This window comes from Culex pipiens, chromosome 3 (assembly GCF_016801865.2).
Source record: "Culex pipiens pallens isolate TS chromosome 3, TS_CPP_V2, whole genome shotgun sequence".
NCBI lineage: Eukaryota > Metazoa > Arthropoda > Insecta > Diptera > Culicidae > Culex > Culex pipiens.
This window is the reverse complement of record NC_068939.1, coordinates 28605030-28623544: the sequence shown is the minus strand read 5'-3', so window position 1 is coordinate 28623544 and position 18515 is coordinate 28605030. Positions and strand designations below refer to the sequence as shown.

The 18515-nt window shown below is 36.9% G+C and overlaps 1 protein-coding gene across 1 annotated transcript; it reads right to left on the bottom strand.

Annotated features, from left to right (window-relative positions):
- Positions 1–2463: 2463 nt before the first annotated feature.
- Positions 2464–13585, bottom strand: LOC120425981 (PI-PLC X domain-containing protein 1). The gene is made up of 3 exons (XM_039590638.2): positions 13222–13585; positions 7570–7980; positions 2464–3498 (listed from the first exon to the last, which is right to left on the bottom strand). Exons 1-3 carry the CDS (start codon positions 13331–13333, stop codon positions 2501–2503), a joined length of 1521 nt encoding a protein of 506 aa, XP_039446572.1. The 5' UTR covers positions 13334–13585; the 3' UTR covers positions 2464–2500.
- Between the last annotated feature and the right edge of the window lie 4930 nt (positions 13586–18515).

Sequence of the window (18515 nt, the reverse complement as noted above, 5' to 3'; positions counted from 1 at the left end):
CTGAAAACGGTGCACTTCAAAAAGGAGTGAAGTTATTTTCGATTGCGAATTTAGATTTGCATCTTTAAAATAATATTGTCTGCTAATACTTTGCTAATACAACAAATTTCTTTTTATGTCCCATAAAAAAATCTGGTCAAGTAACGACCAAAAACCTGGGAAAATCTGAAAGTCGAAAATCTTACATAAATGAGTGGGAAGGATATTGATTAACCAGTTTGTTATAGTTTGGAGGATTTAATTGATTTTTGGCATCAATAAGTTAAATTTGTCATTTTCATCAAATCAAATATTTACAATTTCTTTGAATTTTAATTAGGCTCTTCAATTTAACAAAAAGGTTTTTCGAAATTGGCAGCAAATGAAAAACTGTCAAATCTAGCACAGATAATAATTTATCTTTATTTCGGCTGAATCTTGAAAATCTGCAAACCCTGTGTGTGTGTGTGTGTGTGCAACCAACCAAACGGGACCACGCGGTCACTTCTTACAAATTGAGTTGTTTCCATGTATTTTTAGATCGACATTCTATATATGCAAATAACTCGCATAGGCATTTGGAAGGTGTTAGCTCTGCCGAGCTTCGGTGACCCATTTCTACGCTGGCTAGCCGATCGCGAGGTACTTCAGCTTTATCGACAAGCCCCGCCCTGAAGAACGTTTGCACCAATCGGGTTCAAACGTTATTTAGAACTTCAGAACCCTTGCCAAATGGACAAAGACCCAGCGCGTATATAGTTGATAGTAACAGTATTCCTAATTCCAGTCATAGCTCACCAAGCCGTGATGGCCTGGTGGTTAGCATTTTTGCTTACCAATCCAAAGGACGGGGGATCGAACCCCGACTCGAGCGAGTTTGATTTTTCGTTCATGAGTTTAAGAGTTTCAAGATTTATAATTCCAATACTTTCTCGTTGGGAGCAGATGGTAATCGAACCCAGGACCATTCACTTACAAAGCGAACACCGTAACCAGTCAGCCACGGCCGCTCCCATCTTGAAAATCTGCAAACCCTGCCTCAAAATTATATTAAATTTGGAAAATTTAAAAAGCATATTTTAAGAGTTCAATTTATAGGTGAATCAGAATTCCGCTTGCCTATTTTTTTCTCATAAAAGTCCTGATCATAAACTACAACTTTGCCAAAGACACCCAATCAGAAAATGTCTTCTCAAGATGAAGATTATCGAATATTCACATTCCCATTTAGTGTGACCATTGACCAGTCAGCAAAATTGTTTAGAACCTTTTATGAAAAAAAACTAGTGATGCAAAATGACATTTTTTACATAGGGATGGTGTGGGCAAAATTTCATCATAAGCAAAATTAAATATCTCGAAAAAAATTACGAAATTCTTATCTGTAAAAAAAATTTAATCACTCTATTGGAATTTATTCATGCATCATGAATGTTTTATAAACACTCTGAAAACATATGTGAAAAGATGAAAATAAAACTTTAAATGTCAGAAAATGTTGGCGCCATATTTAAAAACAGAAACATAATCTGAACCTTCACAATGCAAGTAAAAGTTGTTGAAATATAGGACCATTTAATCAGGGACACGTCCATCTCTCGGAGAGATGAATTTTTAAGCAGTACGATGACAAACGATCCGATTTAACTGGGAACCCAGCTATCGCAGTTCTTCAGCCACACAGAACCATCCTGACATATTTTTCCCTGTGCAAATATACACAGGGAATAAAAAATCTAGCTGACAGTTGAAACTTTTGCATTTTTTCCATCCCTTCTTAGTAAATGTCTTGTGGAAGCTTTTTCAACGGCGTACTTTTAATTTATTCATAGAATTTCTTTTTCAAAAAATGAACACTTTACTCGTTTTTACCTAGCACACCATTTGTCATCTCCAAGAAGAAAGCCCGGCCACTACTCGCTCTCAAGACACAGGAAAACTCCGTCAAATAGAATCAGGAAAGGAGCAAAAAGCATTTTCAGTTTCAGTTCCAAATGCTCCTTTGTGGACACTCAACCACCTTCCCACCCACACACACACACACGTTTAAGTGCTCATGTCGTCGTTTTGGCGGCTTCTCACAAAATAGTGCAAGGACACATAAAGAGTGTGCCGAGCTGAAGGAAGAGTGAGAGCAAACGAAACGAAAAAAAGGGAGCTGAAAAGAAGTCCTCCATAAATCATCACCTTTATGAAAGTCTGAACAGGTCTGAACTGGGTGGCACTTCTTGTGGTTGGTTTGTTCCATGGTGTGTACACAAGGTGGTATGCTTTGGTTTCCTGGAGGGGTGCTTTACAACTCGGCCAGCTCGAAAGGGGTTGGAGCTTGAGGTTACAGCGACAAAAAAAATTATCACATTGAAAATACCTGGATTTATGCCTGAAAGTTTTGTCACATTGAAGAAATCTTTAAGTAATAAGACATTCTGACTGTGAAAACTGACTGTGATAATCCTACGGCTTAACACGAGACACACTTCAACGAACATTTTGTCTACCTCTTTATTAAACATTAACAACCTCACTTACCACCACTCGGTTCCCGCTTCAGATTCCAGTACAACGCAGCCTCAATTATGCTGGTCCCCCGCACGAAATCCACCGCCACCACATTCGCCGTCGGTCCCAGCTCCTCAAAGTACCACTTGGTCACATGCCGGTTCACCGAATCGGCCATCTTTCTCAGACCCCCGTACCGATCCGTAATCACACCCCACGGATCCGGCGTAAGTTCTGCCATGTCGGCCACCGGTCTATTCGTAAAGCCGTACGCGTGCCTCTGATGAACCTTGAACAGGTAGCTCTTGAGATCTTCCATCCGTTGCACGTCACCCCACTTTTGCTCAACGGACCTCCACACCACGTCCGCGTACGACCTCATCGCGTACTCATGATCGTAGCACAAGATAACTGTTCGATTCCGGGCCCAAATGTCCTCCAGCTTGCCATACCAGCTGATTGCCGGATCGGCCATCACGTCCCACAACGAGTTGTTCAAGAACTTAATCAACTTATCGTGGATATCATAGTCTTTCCCAAACCCTACCGGGAATTCCTGCACGTCCAAAATTATAATCTCGTTGGTTTCCAGCGCGTAATCCCGAACCTGGTCCAGAATCTTCTTCAACGGCTGTAACCGCACAAACCCATGATTCGCATAAAATGGCGGACTTGCCGTCCGGTAGTACCCCACCCGCAGGTCCAGGTACCGAACGCCCTGCAGCAGCTGACCTCGGATGTTGTCGTCCTGCGTCAGCCAGTACTTGGTCACCAGATTTTCCTGACTCAGCGGATCGAACCCGTTCTTGTACGAGGCCGAATCGTGCGACCCCGGGATGAACAGCTCCCGCATTCGGAACTTGCCCAGGTGCGACCGCAGGTCTCCCATCCACGTGGGGTACAGCTTCATGCAGTGCTCGGACCGGATCGTGCCGTTCGCGTCCACAAAGTACCCGTAGTAGCCGTAGCAGCTGGTCGTGATGTCCACCCGATCCATGAGCGTGCGGTCGTAGAAGATGTCTGAAGGCAGAGATTGGAAGAAGGTTGAGTCGTTTAAAGTGGTAGAAATCTTGTCGAAGTGAAATGATAACAATTCAATGACATTACAGGAAAAAAAAATCTCACAGTTGACAAAATTATGGTTAATTTTCTAATAAAAATAAGGAAAACAAAAAGCAGTTAATAGATACACTGAATTCAAAAGACTCAATTTAACAAAAGTGTATGTTTTATAAGATTCAAGAATCAATAACAAATAAAGTATTTATTGAAACATCTGTTCAGTTTTCGATTTAATTTTTTTATACGAGCAATTCTCTACATAATTGGCCGATTTCAGGTGTTTTCATATTTTGTATTTTAATGATTTAACAAAAAGTTATGGGAGCATTCCATACGACCAAAAAAGCCATTGGGTAATTCTCTACCAAATCACACGAAATCGGGAAGAGTTGCCCCGACCCTTCTTCGATTTGCGTGAAACTTTGTCTTAGGGGGTAACTTTTGTCTCTGATCACGAATCCGAGGTCCGTTTTTTTATAACTCGAAACTGATGGGTGGTACGATCGCTTAATTTTTTTAACATGCGAAAAAAGACATATTTTTCAATAATTTAAAAAAAATGATGAGATGGAAATTTGGTGTCAAAGTGACTTTTATGTAAAATTGGACGCCCGGTTTGATGGCGTGCTCAAAATTCCTAAATAACGTATTTATCATCGTAAAAACATAAAAAAAGTTTTAAAAACTCTGTTATTTTCCGTTACCTGACTGTAAAATAAATTAGGACATGTCATTTTATGGGAAATTTAATGTACTTCTCGAATCTTCAATAACCCAGAATGGTCATTTTTTCATTTAGAACAAAAATTTTCATTTTAAAATTTCGTGTTTTTTGTAACTTTTTAAAGTGTAAAAATGTGTGATTGGGCTAGAATCAAGACTAGCATTCAAAAAAGCCTAGTATTGAATATTTTGAATTTCGAAAACGGCACATTTTATCAAAATTTCTGTAAAGTGCTTTTCGATTGAAAATATTATTTTGCATAATGAACTGATGTCAAGCAAAATTCTGGAGGAAGATTTACTTTATTTTTTTTTTTTTTTCAAAAATCACCGTTTAAATAAATCATAGCAAGGCGGCAAAAATATTATCCGTTCTTTTCTGTGGTTCAAAAGATGCGGGTTTTTGACCATATAAAGAAATCAAAAATTAAATATATACATTTTGAAAATTAGTTTCAAACTTTTGATATTTTTTGTAAATTTTTGATGTTTCTAGAAAAAAATATTGAAATGTAGAGACAATTGCAGTAAAGTTTTTCTTTTTTTTAATTTTATTAATATTTATCTAGATATCGTCTGTTACAAGAATTTGGATGATGACGTAGTACTGAGAAAAATGTTTTTTTTCGAATCGTCATTCTTTGCAAGACCACATCTCAGTCAAAAAAGTAGTATGAGTAGTAGTACTCAGCTATATGAAAATATATTTTTTTAAATGAAAACTTCCTCCTAGAGCATTCAATTTTCCCGGGTTTTGAATTTCCCGGGGAACGGGAAAATATTTTTGAAATTCCGGGAATTCCCAGAATTCCGAGAAGTTTTTGAAGTAGTAACAAAATCTACATTTTTCTTATATTTGTTATGTTTTTCAGGCTTAAAATCAAAGAATTAGCTCAATAATATTAATTGGTGATAATCTACAATTCAATCTGAACAAGGATGACGAGTTTTTAAAGAGCTCAACATAAATTAAAAATGTTTTTTTGTACTTTGTTGTGCTTTGGACTTTAAATGAACAACAATTTTTTATTCCAATGTGATTCAAATCAAATATGTCTTTAATAAATATATTTCTATCTTGATTTCTGTAATATTTTTTTTTTATATGACATGACTGAAAAAGCCTCACAAATTTCTTTGAAAATGTCTACAAAAGAAGAACGACAAAAAAATTACACCAGTCAATGTAAAATTTAAGATAAATTTTGAATTTGATCTTTTACATAACTGGGGAAAATCGAGAGTACAGCCTGAATAGGTACATTAGATTTTAGCGCAATAAATTTGGAAATCGGTGTACTAATTATTTTGTTCTGTTCCTGTTTTAACCGAAGTCATTCAAAACATTATGTTAAAAAACGGCTTTAATAGCTGTCTTAATTTGTCACATTGTACGGATTTGCCAAATTGAATGCGTTTGATGAAAAATAATTTAATTAAAAAAATAATGAAATCAATTAATATAAGTTAATATGACACCGATTCTTTTGAAAATAAACAAAATTAAATAGAAAATATTTAAAGCGCTCGGTATTTTGCGATTCTGTAGACTAAAATTTAAACAATTTCCCCTAATATTCCAAATTAATTATAATCTATGCCGAATACAAATTTTAAAAATTCTTATCGATTCCTATGTATTCAACTGATTATCAATTTTTACAACCAAACCTGAATTTGCAGATCAAAATTTTATTATTTTCTATTTCCAGAATTCCCGGGACAAATTAAAAAAAATCCCGGGATTTGGGAAATCCCGGTTTTGGAAAAATCCCGGGAAATTTGTCCCTGGAATTCCCGGGATGGACGCACTAATTCCTCCATTATTTTTTAATGTAATGCCGTTGCAAATATTTTTCAAAGTTTATGTCGCCCCCCCACCCCCCCCCCCCCCCCCTTTCAAAGTCGGCCTGAATAATCAGAATTTGTTTTTATTTGCATGATGTCATGCACGAAAGTTCAAAAGCTGGCACCTTTTGTATTCTAACACATATGCATAAAATGCAAATATTTAAAAAGTTTGGCCAAAGCAAAGTGCATAAAACATTATATCAGTTGCTGCTTTCAAAAATTTGCCGAAAATTTCCATGAAAAAAAATCAAGTTCTTTTTTCCAACCCTCCAAGCTTTTACATTTTTTAAGCAATCTGGAAATAACAGACCTTAACAATATTTCAAAATCCAATATACCAATTAAACTTTTTAATGTTCACGAAAAAGTTGGGATCATCAAATGGACCCGATACAATATTTTGTATTTTATTTGCAAATCTTTCATCAATTTGAAATATCCGATTGCAGCTTCACTAGCATGATTTCTTACCGTGCGATTGGTAATTAAGTTTAAGTGTGTAATTAGATGACTGTCTCGAATGAGTCAGACCGGCTAAAGTTCTCACCGGTACGGCGTGCTTTGTTCCAGACGCTGCATCACGAAACACCGGAAGGGCATAAATGAATTGGGATTTTCAAGATTAAGTTTAATTTCATCGTCACTGCTCCGACAATTGCATGAATCAACCAGGGCTTAACCGTGTGACATCGGAATTGCAGTTTTTTTTTTTCATTTAAATAATAATCACCCATGCGTTATACGATCAATTTCCCACGAGTAAAAAAAAAGCAATCTAACTTGCCGATCGTAACTCACCCGAAACAAATAAAATCCAATTGGCCGTTAACAATCGGTTCAAAAATTTATATTCATGAAAATCTGTCATGGAAAACAATCGAGCAAAAAAGAAACAGTCTTGTGCGTCATTGAAATGAAAAATGGTTGACCACAAACCGAAGTTTAAATGTGTGGAAAGAATGAAAAACCCTGCGGACATGAGTCCACCCGCAATGTTGGCCCAATTCGTGCCGGCTTTGAACTAATTAAAAACTCATTCGACCTCTCGCGGAGCCTTGCTGACCAATCAAATAAATTAAAAATTGGCACAAGCAAGGTAAATTCAGCGTGAAGTGAAATGGTAATCATTACTCGAATAAATAATAATTTGCCAATCAATAAAGGGGATTGGAAATGGGTTAAATAAAATCGAAAACAATTTTTAAAGGATGTTGTTTTCATTATAGATTTAAATTATATTACATTTTGATACTTACTTGTTAATGCAAAAATGTAAGCCAAAACTACGATTTATTTAACACAAATCTAGATACAGTTTTCTTCATTATCCTAAACGCTTTTTCAATTTCTCTGTTTTGCTATCATCGTCTGACGAGTCACGCGATATCCAGAACATCTAATCAATCCCACTTAAATTCAATTTTCCACCCAATCCGCCACCCCCCTTAAACTCACCCGTCATAGTCCACCCATTGGAGTACATTGGCTTGATTGCGACCAGAACCTCCTTCTTGCGCTGCCCGTACTGGTCCCGGAAGTCGTACTCCCAGTCAATTTCCACCATCTGGGTGGTCGCCACCGGCGGTTCCTCAGTTGTGCTGCTCCCATTTCGGACCACCCCATCACTCTCAGCTTCCCCACTGCCGACTTCACCAAAGCTGCTGACAGTACTGCTGCTGCTGTCGTCCGTCACCGGCACCGTGTAGTAGAACAGCTTCTGCTGGAACGCACTAATTGGGAAGTCCTCCGCCAGCAGAATGTACCCGCCCGGGTCGTCAAAGTTGCGCCAGGTCAGCTCCAGCGTCTGGAAGCGGGCGTTCACCGTGATGTACAGGTCGGAGATTTTCGGCTCGTACACGTGATCACCTGGAAGAAGGAATTTGATACCTTAAATACTGAGATTCAAACTTCTTCAAATAACAAGGAATTTATTTTTGGAAGGCACTTTCACTAAGACCTAAGACTCTAAGAAAAATAATTTTAATTTGGATGAATTTTTTTTTGTATAGGGGGAGAGGGGGTAATATGCACCCCCGGGGCAAAATGCACCCCCTGCTTTTCTCGGTATTTGGAAGAATTTTCCGGGGAAAAACTCATAGAAATTGGAAGCTTAACATTAATAAACCATGCTGGAAAATTTGAGCATCGTAGTATAAAAACAGCTTAAGTTATTTGCAAAACTTTAAAATGTTGTGTTTTCATCTAATTTTCATTGAACTTTTATTATGATTTTTGGACAATATAAAAAGCATTCATTGTTATTGTAAGTGTTGAGGTATATAGTTTTTGCCATAATCTTCACTATTCTGTAGATAGATGAGCCCAAAAACATCAAAAAATGCATTTTTAATAAAATTTTCTGCAAAAAGCGTGGTCGGGGCAAAAGGCACCGCTGTGAAGCACCTTTGTAAAAACAGCGGTGTCATCTAGTGGTGACCAGTGAAAACTGCTTTTACCCGGTGCATTTTGCCCCTTGTTGTGGTGCATTTTTCCCCGTTGTGGTAGTGCATTTTGCCCCAATGTTGCGGTGCATATTGCCCCGCATGGTTGTTTGAAATGAATCAAAAATGTTTTTAGAAATTTGAGATTTTCGAACAATTTTGAGGTTTTTTAAAACTTTTTTCACATGGATGACGAAGAATAATAGTTGTTTTAGAACATCGAACAAAATTCTTCCACAGTAATGCTGTAATGGTTGAGAAATCACAGTTTTCCCTTAGGGGGTGCATATTACCCCCTCTCCCCCTACTTCTTCTATTTTGATATTTTACATCAACAGTTCGTTCAACAGTCAACAGTCATCGTACAATTAGAACAGATGCCCATACAGAAAGAAAATATTCAAAAATCTCTGTCATGAAAACAGGTTTTCTGTTCAATTTGGTGCCTCGAGCAGAGTGTAAGTAGAATTTCACTGAAAAAATACACTCATAAAAAAAATGACTTATTTTCTAATTCGACTTGCTTCTCACAAAAATAAATTAAACTGTTTTACTTTGAAAATTCTTGCTTGTTCCAGAAGACACAAATTTATTAAAGCAGTAATTGTCATTTAAAAAAAAAAGCTATGATTTACAAAAACACAAGCACAAAGTATTAAATGTAGTTTTAAATAAAGACTAACATTTCAAAAAGACCAAACATTCAATATTACGCCCTTTTGATATGTCTTGATTTAAAATTTTTGAAAATATTTTTTTTCGAAAAGATCGGAAAATTTCACGAATGTTTCATATTTTAACATTGAAAATCGAACCATGAGTTGCTGAGAATCGACATTAGAAAATGGTGGGTTGTTTGGTTGAGACTTAGAAAACATCAATTTTCTTGTTTTCAAACCTTTGCATGGTAATATCTCAGCAACTAAGGGTCGTATCAACAAAGTTCAAAAATGCAAAATATAGAGAATTTTCTCAGCTTTTCAAAAATATTTTTTCAAAAGTGGGCAAATATGGGTAGTATTTAAAAAAAATCAATAACTTCGACTATTTTGATAAAAGATACATAAAAATGGCTATAACTTGAAAACGGTGCACTTTATCAAAATTTCATTAATGTACTTTTTGATTGCAAATTCAATTTTACATCGAAAAATGGAATAAAAAAATTTTTGCAACCAATATTTCGATTTTTTGAAAAAAATTGAATTGATTCAAAAAATCATAACTCGGTCAAAGTTTTTTGACCATTCTGGAAATTTCTGAAAAGTTGGCATTTAATTTCCACTGAAACATGCCAAAAATAATAATAAAAATAGTGTTTTTTTGCAAATCAAGTGACAAAAAGGAGGACCCCGTGGCGCGGTGGTTAGCGGCTTCGGCTGCCGATCCCTCATGTGTGCTAAGGGGCCCGGGTTCGATTCCCGCCCATCTCCTCTGGGTGTTCTTTGTTTGTCCCAGTAAAATCAGTCTGAAAAGACGGTGTGATGTCTATAAAAAAATAAGTGAAATTAGAAATCACCAAAAAAAAATTTACCACGTATCATTTTTTTTCAGTGTAGTCCATTTCCATACCTACAACTTTGCCGAAGACACCAAATCGATCAAAAAATTTCTTTAAAAGATACAGATTTTTGAATTTTCACATATCATTTTTGTATGGACAGCTGCCAAATTTGTATGGAAAATTATATGGACAAACTAATGATGCAAAATGGCTTCTTTGGGCATACCGAAGGCACCAAAAAAGTTTCAGCCGGATTAAAAAATACAAAAATTAAAATTAAAGAAAATGTAGGTACTAGGAAAATGTTTTTTTTAATTGTTAATTGTTTAATTTTTTAAATGGATTGTTGATAAACTCCTATTTCCATAGAATTTTTTTAGCTTTTTGAAAAATATTATTTATTGCCCCTGATTTTTCGAGCCGAACTTAAAAGGGGTGGGGGGATAAACATTGAAACTTATTTGCAACTGTCTTATAGCTAGGGATAGTGATTTTTTACGAATTACAAAATCTTGACATGTCACGGCAATTTTAGGTACTCTTAAATCGAATAAAAAAATATATTTTGGAATAATTGCGTTCAGAAAAGTTAGCAGTAGCTCAAGATACAAAATATAACCATTTGACACAACATATTCTATGCAAAAAAAAATCAAGAATTTAGTTATTATTCGGAGATTTAAGAAAATCAATAAGGGGGAAAGGGGGTAATATGTAATATATATGCCTTTCTAAAATGTCTCCAGAAAATAGAAAAAAATCATGCATAGCAGTTTTTAAACTTTTAAACAAATTCTTGGAAATTCATGTTTTGTATTTTAATCCAAATTGAATAAAAAAACTTTTTTTAAATGTTCACCACCAATAATGCGATTTGTTTATACATTTTGCAGATATTTAATAATAAAATAACTCGAATTACTTTGCGTTCATTCTTTGACGTTTTGATTAACGTTTTTTCAAATCCTTTTTTTTCAAAATTGTGTACTAATTAATTATTTTAATTTTGCCATGAAACTTTTTTGCATAAAGCTGTTTTCAAAATGCAAGGTTACAATCTTGTGAGTTGTTTAAATTAAAAAATCAAAGTTAAAATACACCGGGAAGCAATTTTAGAAAATATTATTTCGAAAAATATTTCCCCATTTTATATTTTTTTGTAAAAAAAGTTAATGTTAAAACTGTACCATTTTGTGATTTTTGAAACTATTTTCCCTAAAAGCCTAATTAATAAGATTTCATTTGCGTCCAAGAGATTTAATTTCGGTTGAGTGGCGCGGAGGTATGATTTTTTGAAAAATGTTGTTTTTGAGAAAATCGTTGAAAATAGCATTTTTTCGAACCACCCTAACACGGTGTAGGTCACCATCATGGCCATCCAATTTATTATTTTGGCTAGTTAATTTTGGCCAACGAATTCCCTGATCTTTTTTTTTAATCGTGCTGATTTCGTGGGGAATTGCTGTTTAGTGATGCATAAGTACCTACACACCAATCCCTCATTACTGAATTCAGTTAAATTTACTGAAATCTGCACTACTGAAATTTTCAGTAAAGAAAAAATTGCTGAAATTTCAGCAAACTTTGACAGCTCCATACAATTTTTTACTTAAGTTCAGCGAAAAACTAACTGAAAATTACAGTAGCGCAGTTTTCAGTCAATATTAACTGAAAACGAACATCATAATTTGCTGTGTACATTTTGAAGCTGGATCTCACTTATCAGCATGGAACTTATGTTCAAATCCATCTTCCGACCTTTCGTTGGAAAAATGATCAAAATACCATACAAAACCCATACGACCCATCAGCTGACTTATCGTTGGGTTGGTAATAAAAAGACCTTCCAAACGAGTCTAAAAGTTAGAAGTTCTAGCAACCCTGGCTTAAATAATAACCACTTGAGTTGCATTAATATACTTTCTAATAACAGTTCTAAATTAAACTAAATCCAATCCAAAAACGATATTTTTGTGCACTTGGTTTCCAAAGTGCGCGTATTATCCTAAAGAAAAATTTCTCTGGATTTTTGGGCACCAACCAAATAAGTAGATTAACCCTCTACTGCCCACATTTTTTTTCAATTTTTTTTATTTTTCCCGTGTTCAGGAGGTCATTTTGAGCAACTTTTGTTCTACGATAATAAAAATGGTTTGCTAATGTTTAAATTATATATTTTAATTTGCATTTATTTGGACATTTTGAGGTTTAGTGTTTGGTATGGTTGGTCGGTTAGGTAAGCTTCTACGGCTGTGAATCAATAATCATATTGGCTATTTACTTTTTGAATATGTTTGTTGCAGTGACTGGTTGTATGGCTAGGGATTGGGTGATTTGGGTTGATATTGGATGTCACTGTTTTGTTGGGATATGGTTCGAGATGGGTTGGTTTTTTATGGGGGGTGAAGTTGGAAATGAAGAGAGGTGTATAGCTAGTTTCTGGTATTGACGACTAGAGGGATAAATTACGTTTGATACGGGTTATTTTCATTAAATAAGGAATGTTAGTAAGAAAACATGAAAACTTGACTAGATAATGGGGTTTTGAAGGGGGATTGGCATAAGTAAATAGAAAAGTTTAAGAACTCAATATGGTTGGGAAGAGTGGTTAAAAATTTTTTTGGGGGGGGGGTCTGGGTTTTGGGAGGTGAGAGGTATATTGGATGGGGTAAGAATTGAGTTTTGGGGTAGAGTTTGGGTTGGGGAGGAGTGGGGGGTTCGCGTTAAATTAGTTGGAGGCAGGTTGGAGTTGTTGAGGGTTATGCTGAGTTGTGTTTATTGGTCATGCTGGAAATATTGTGTGAGGTATTGTATGATTACGAATAATGTATGGATAAATTGGTGTCTCGGGGTCTTGTACAAGGGTGCGTGAATTTTCTTTAAAAAAAATAAGAAGTTGAGACATTCGTGGAGTGAATTATGGTTAACAATTAATATTTTTGAGTATAAGTTGATCAAACATAAAAAAGAAATAAAAAGCAAGTCAAACGCGCTTTTTGCGTTTGACAGCTTCCTGTAGATTTATACTTCGAGTTTTGTGAGTTACCTAAAACCTTGGAATTATCAAAAAAGTTCAAATTGCCAAATTGCTAATCTCTCGTTTGCTTGTAAAGATAGTGAAGTTTTACCAATACCAGGCCAACTCAACAATAGTTTACTCACCAATCATTCGTTGCGCGTGGCCTAATTGGATAATCAGCACCAATGACAGCAGCAAAGGTAACAATCTATCCATGATCACTAACTGCGGTTTAATTCTGCTATTCTCACCCATTATATTAGATGCTATATCGCTAGCCGCACACTGAAGTAATACTTCCGCAAAACCCAAACTTTCACCCGCTATCTAATCAAATTAAAGCCACAAAACGGAAACCACGATCAACGTTCTCATGCTATCCAAAATAACAAACACTCGGCCCTAGCCTTTCGCCCGGTTAACCCGCGAAACTGCGAGCGATCCGCTCCACGGCAGTATTGTCACCCAACTGATTAGCGCTTCGTTGGTCTCGTTGACTGTCCCGTACATATTCATTCACAGTGAGCATCGCGACTCAACGAATTTCTCTCTGTTGCTCTCGCGCTCAGGGGGTTTCAAATTTACATAATATGTGCACACTGATGATCGTGGTGTACTTACTGATGGATAGCACAACTCGCGATGATCGTGACGAACAACAAACAGCATTGCACTGCTGTTGGACCTTGGAGAGGTTCTACCTTTGTGCGAATGCCGCGACTGATGGCGAGGAATTCCGCGTGGCTGAGCGACGGTCACCACTCTGACTGTAGAACCAGTTTTGCTGGAGTGTTGAGGCGGGTCAACTTGGCTGCGTAAAAAGTGAGAAGTGGATGTGGGCTTGCGTGGAGATCCACTTTCGCTGGATGCATTTTTTGAATGCATTTTTTTTAATAAGAGTAGAAAAAGTTATTTGATGTTATCGATAAGAGAATACTGATTAAAGCATCCAATTTCCCGTCCCGGGAAATCCCGGGATTTAAAATTTCCCGGGAATTCCCGAAATTTAAGCGGAAGCATACATTTTCTTAATTTTTTGAAAATGCTCTGGAAAAAATAATAAATGAAGAAATTCAATTTCATGTCAAGATTTATTTCTGATTATATTAATTTCTGAAACAACTGGAAATAAACCTTGCTTAATGAAAATAAACTATTACAATTCAGGTGAACTTTTTAAAGAATAATTGTAAGCAAAAAAAACTAAAGAATAGTTAAACCCCTTACCGCAAAATTATTATTATTGCAAAATTGAGAGAAAACGTTCGACCGAAATCAATTCTAAACTTGAAAACTATGAGGCGAAAACCGTTAAAAAAGTCATTGAAAACTACTTTGTATTGTTTGAGGGGTACCCAAAGAATGCAAACATATTTTAAAAACTGAGTTGTTTGAAGTAAAACAAACACCAGAAGTTAGATATTAAAGGAAGACCTGAATAGCTCTTTGTTGTTTAAACAATTTTTTCCAAGAACTGAAACCAGTATGACATGTTTTAGAAAATTTATTTGCTAAGAAAAAACTAATTTCTGCATGACTTCTTTTCAATTACTTAATGTGTCAAACCATACTCTGTCAAACTGGCCAAAAAGGCAAGTTTTAAAGAAATTTTATTATTGTGGAGTATGGATTCATTTTACTTACTGACCAAAACATTTTGATGAAGAAATACTTCTAAACAAAAATTACCAAAAATCATTTTTTGATTTATTGTACGATTTGAGCTAATAAAATTAGATAAATTATACATTTTCTTCTAGTTGTATGAATTTTTGCATGCAGTCAAGCTATGAGTTGATCTTTACACTGATTTTAACCATGAAAACCGTTGTCCTATACAATTTTGATGCAAAATATAAATCAGAACAATTTTAAATAAATTTAGAATTTCCCAGGAATTCCCGGGAAATCCAGTCTCCCGGGAATTCCAATTTCCCGGGAATTCCAGTTTCCCGGGAAATTCGTACCCCGGGAAATTGGACGCTCTAATACTGATGTTGCAAGTTGAAGTTAATCGCAACCATGAAGTTGATTGCATGTGTTTTAAAGGTTCTGCTCCAGATTCAGTACGCAGTACGCAGAAGCTCTGGATCTGTCCTCACAACAATCACAACAATTTTCCAAAAAAAAAGTTCGACTTCTAAAATATTTTTTAAGTTTTTATTTTATTTTTATAAACAACACTTTCTTGTTTGTCGTAATATTTTTGTGAGTTTTTCAATTCTTTCAAACATGAGCAGTTCTTTGAAAAAAAAAAGCTCAGCTTCTGAAATATTTTAGAAGTTTATTTTTATTTTTTAAAACAACCTATTCTTGATTGTCAAAATATTTTTGTGAGCAGTGTTGCAAATGAGTGATAGAAAAGCTATCAATTGATTATCTCTGCACCAAAAACATCCGAGAGTATAGCGGCCGTCTCTATAGCTTCTGAGATCTCTTCTTGTGTCTCGTGATTCCCAGCGATGTCATTCTCTCTTTATCACTCTCTCCGAAAACTGCAATGAGAGAACGCAAGATGGCGAATAGGAGCCGACCACGCATGACGTCCCGTTAAACTGCGTTTGCGAAATTGGTTTTGTGGTGGCTTTTGTGGTTAAACGCTGTTGCGGTAGCATGATCGTGGAAGCGGGAATGAGAGAGAAAAGGAAAATGTCAATCGCGAGTGTGTAAACACGAAAACGTGTTCGGCTATTTTCGGCGCTTTCAATAAGGAGAGAATCGCAGTTGTATTTGCGGCATGAATATTCAGGCGGGATAATTGTAGTTGCTGAGAGCTGATATTTTGATATTTTTACAACCCTGTTTGTGAGTTTTACCATTCTTTCAAACATGAGCTGTTCTTAAATAGTTTCGAAAAATGAAAAAGTATTGCTTTTTAAATATTGTTGCAAGTTTGCTACCCTTTTTCAATCTATCTTTCATGGTCACAATTTCCCTTGTTATTTACCCATGTTCGAGTAATCCAACCTTGATTCTTTTTGCATGTAAATTTAGATGGTGCAGCAGTGATAAATTATGTGGCGTAAGATTTCAAAAGAAATCGAAGGATCGCCCTCGCCCTGCAGGAAGAAGCCAAGGAGACGGTGGGGCCACGAAGGAGGAAGCCGGGGAGGTGCTCTACAGTTCGGCTGAGCTGTAGGGCATTTTCTCCGAGTACATCGCCAGGTTCAAGACCTGCAAGACCCGCTTGGACCAAGTAACCCTCGTCAGTTACATGATCTCGAAGTATAAGGAGTTATTTTTGTTATCATTATATATATTTAATTTTAAACTGATCTTCGGTCCCAACCTGGTCGCAGCACCTAATAGGACCTAATAAAAATAAGTTATGAAAAAAAAAGATTTCAAAAGAATGCAAGCGTTTTACGTGGTTCTTGAACCCGATTTTTTCAGTGTGCATGAGTTGTACATAACAAAGTGGCGATATCAATACCTAGCTGGAAATTTTAGAATACGGAAATTTTTGTCTTATAAAACAAGCTAGCAACGGAACAATACATGGTGGTTTTTTTTTTAAAGTAAGATGGTATTTGGTGACGAGCCGAATTCATATTTAGGATATAGCGTCGGTAACTTCTTTTAGATTTTAGAAGCTAAAGACACCAACGAAGACAATTGTATTCTATAAAACCGACACAAATGGAAACAAACCAGCGGCAGACTAACTAGTCACAGTGGAGGTCCCCGGGACCACCTCACATCAACCAGGGCAATTACGCGACGCGTTTGTGGTCAGCCACTCGATACGGTTTATGATCGTTTGCTCCGGCAGCAGCGGTCATAAATTACATCAAAGTGCACTTATCGCAGGCTCTTTGTTCTCACCAGCACCGCCGGTTACAGCGTATAACTGCTGCCAATACATATTGTAATGTCGGCCACATGTTACACCCCAGTTTGGGGTCGACTGACAAGCGTTTCATCTCGAATAATGTTCTATGGGTTACATCTTTCAGCCCATCAACTAACAAATTACCCCAGAACCCTAGCATGTGAGTGTAGTGTTTTGGTTGGCTGTGCGATGTTTTTGTTGTGGTTAACACCGGGGTTTCCTCCTCGCGGTCTGACCGCTGATTGGTAATTAAACTTGTAAACAACCCGTGGGAAAAGCTGCGGTTTAGTGTGATAACAGCAAACCGAACGATGGTGCTCTATAAACTGTTGAGCGTTGGAATCAAAAACATCCCGAGCATATGAGCACGTTTCACCCCGTACCGCCTCTCCGTCCGGATCGCTTACCCGGGTATTCCTACCACACGCTGTATGAATCATTGTAACACGCCTTCCCCATTCATTCTAGCTCAGCGGTTCGTGGTTCCATAAATTACCATTTTTTGCCGCGGAATTTCAAAAGAGGAGGGAGGCGTAGCAGCGCCCCCGGGAAAGGGAAGTAAGCTAAAACATTCATTTTGAGGTTTTGCAGGTGGAGGAGGTGTTCTTCCACTCAATTTCCCCACTCCTGCGAATGCATTATTCAAATCTTGAACAATTTTGGCACTCGTTCAAATTCCCGAACACGCACACGTGCACGTTTGCTTAGGAAGCGAGGCAAGGTTGATTTATGGTGCCAAACCGAGATTTCACTAAACGAATACGTGAGCGTAACGCACCGCGCGTTCCCCGCCCGCCATCTTGCTGTCAGAAAACGGCGCGCACGTTCGTTAAGACCAGTGATGCCATCTTTAAGAGTCTAAGAAAACAAATAAAACAGTCAGAATTGTGATGTACTCGACGGTGTTCTCCACTTCAACTTGAAGACCGAGTCCAAGAAGCCAGTCGACGACTCGTTCACCGGAATCCCACGTCGTACGGTACACTTCAAACGACAAGTGTGCTCCTTCACAACGCATCACGCTCAGTTGAGTAGGATTAGAGCGCTGGAAATCAAAAAGGATAACGAACGAGCGCTGAAGCGGTCGTAGGAGGATGAGTCGAGTTGGTTTGATGCGACGAGAGGGAAAGGATAATTTGCATCTCGCTTTTATTTGGTGCTGAGGACTTTTGCAGAAAGGGTAATTGAGAAATGAAGAAGTTTCACTCGTTTTTGAATGATGATAGTATGGAAGTGCAAATTAATGCTGATTGGAAAGAGATGAAATTTCACTCACTTTGTAAGCACTACAGGACTGGACTGGACATGGCTTGGATTAGGAAAAACGAAAAACGAAGTTGACTTTATAGCTGTCGGCCACCATTTCTAGTACCAACCACTAGTGTCTTCCTTTTAACTACAAGAACTTCGCCACCCTGGGCGGAGCGACGGCGCCGGATCCCGAGCAGACGGAAATAACGCGGGAATAACATTTTTTGATATTGGAAAATACTAGGCCAATAACATTTTATGTTATTTTTAACAAGATTTGTTATTCGCCGTTATGATTTTTTTGTTATTGTAATAACAGACTAATAACATTTTTAGTTATTCTTCGAACAAATC

What these genes read in the sequence shown, in the direction of transcription:
- LOC120425981 (XM_039590638.2), bottom strand. Translation starts at nt 13,333, where the DNA reads ATGGGTGAGAATAGCAGAATTAAACCGCAGTTAGTGATCATGGATAGA. An exon ending in CCACGCGCAACGAATGATTG is followed by an intron (nt 7,981 to 13,221) that starts GTGAGTAAACTA and finishes TCCTTCTTCCAG; the next exon opens with GTGATCACGTGTACGAGCCG. An exon ending in CAATGGGTGGACTATGACGG is followed by an intron (nt 3,499 to 7,569) that starts GTGAGTTTAAGG and finishes CTCTGCCTTCAG; the next exon opens with ACATCTTCTACGACCGCACG.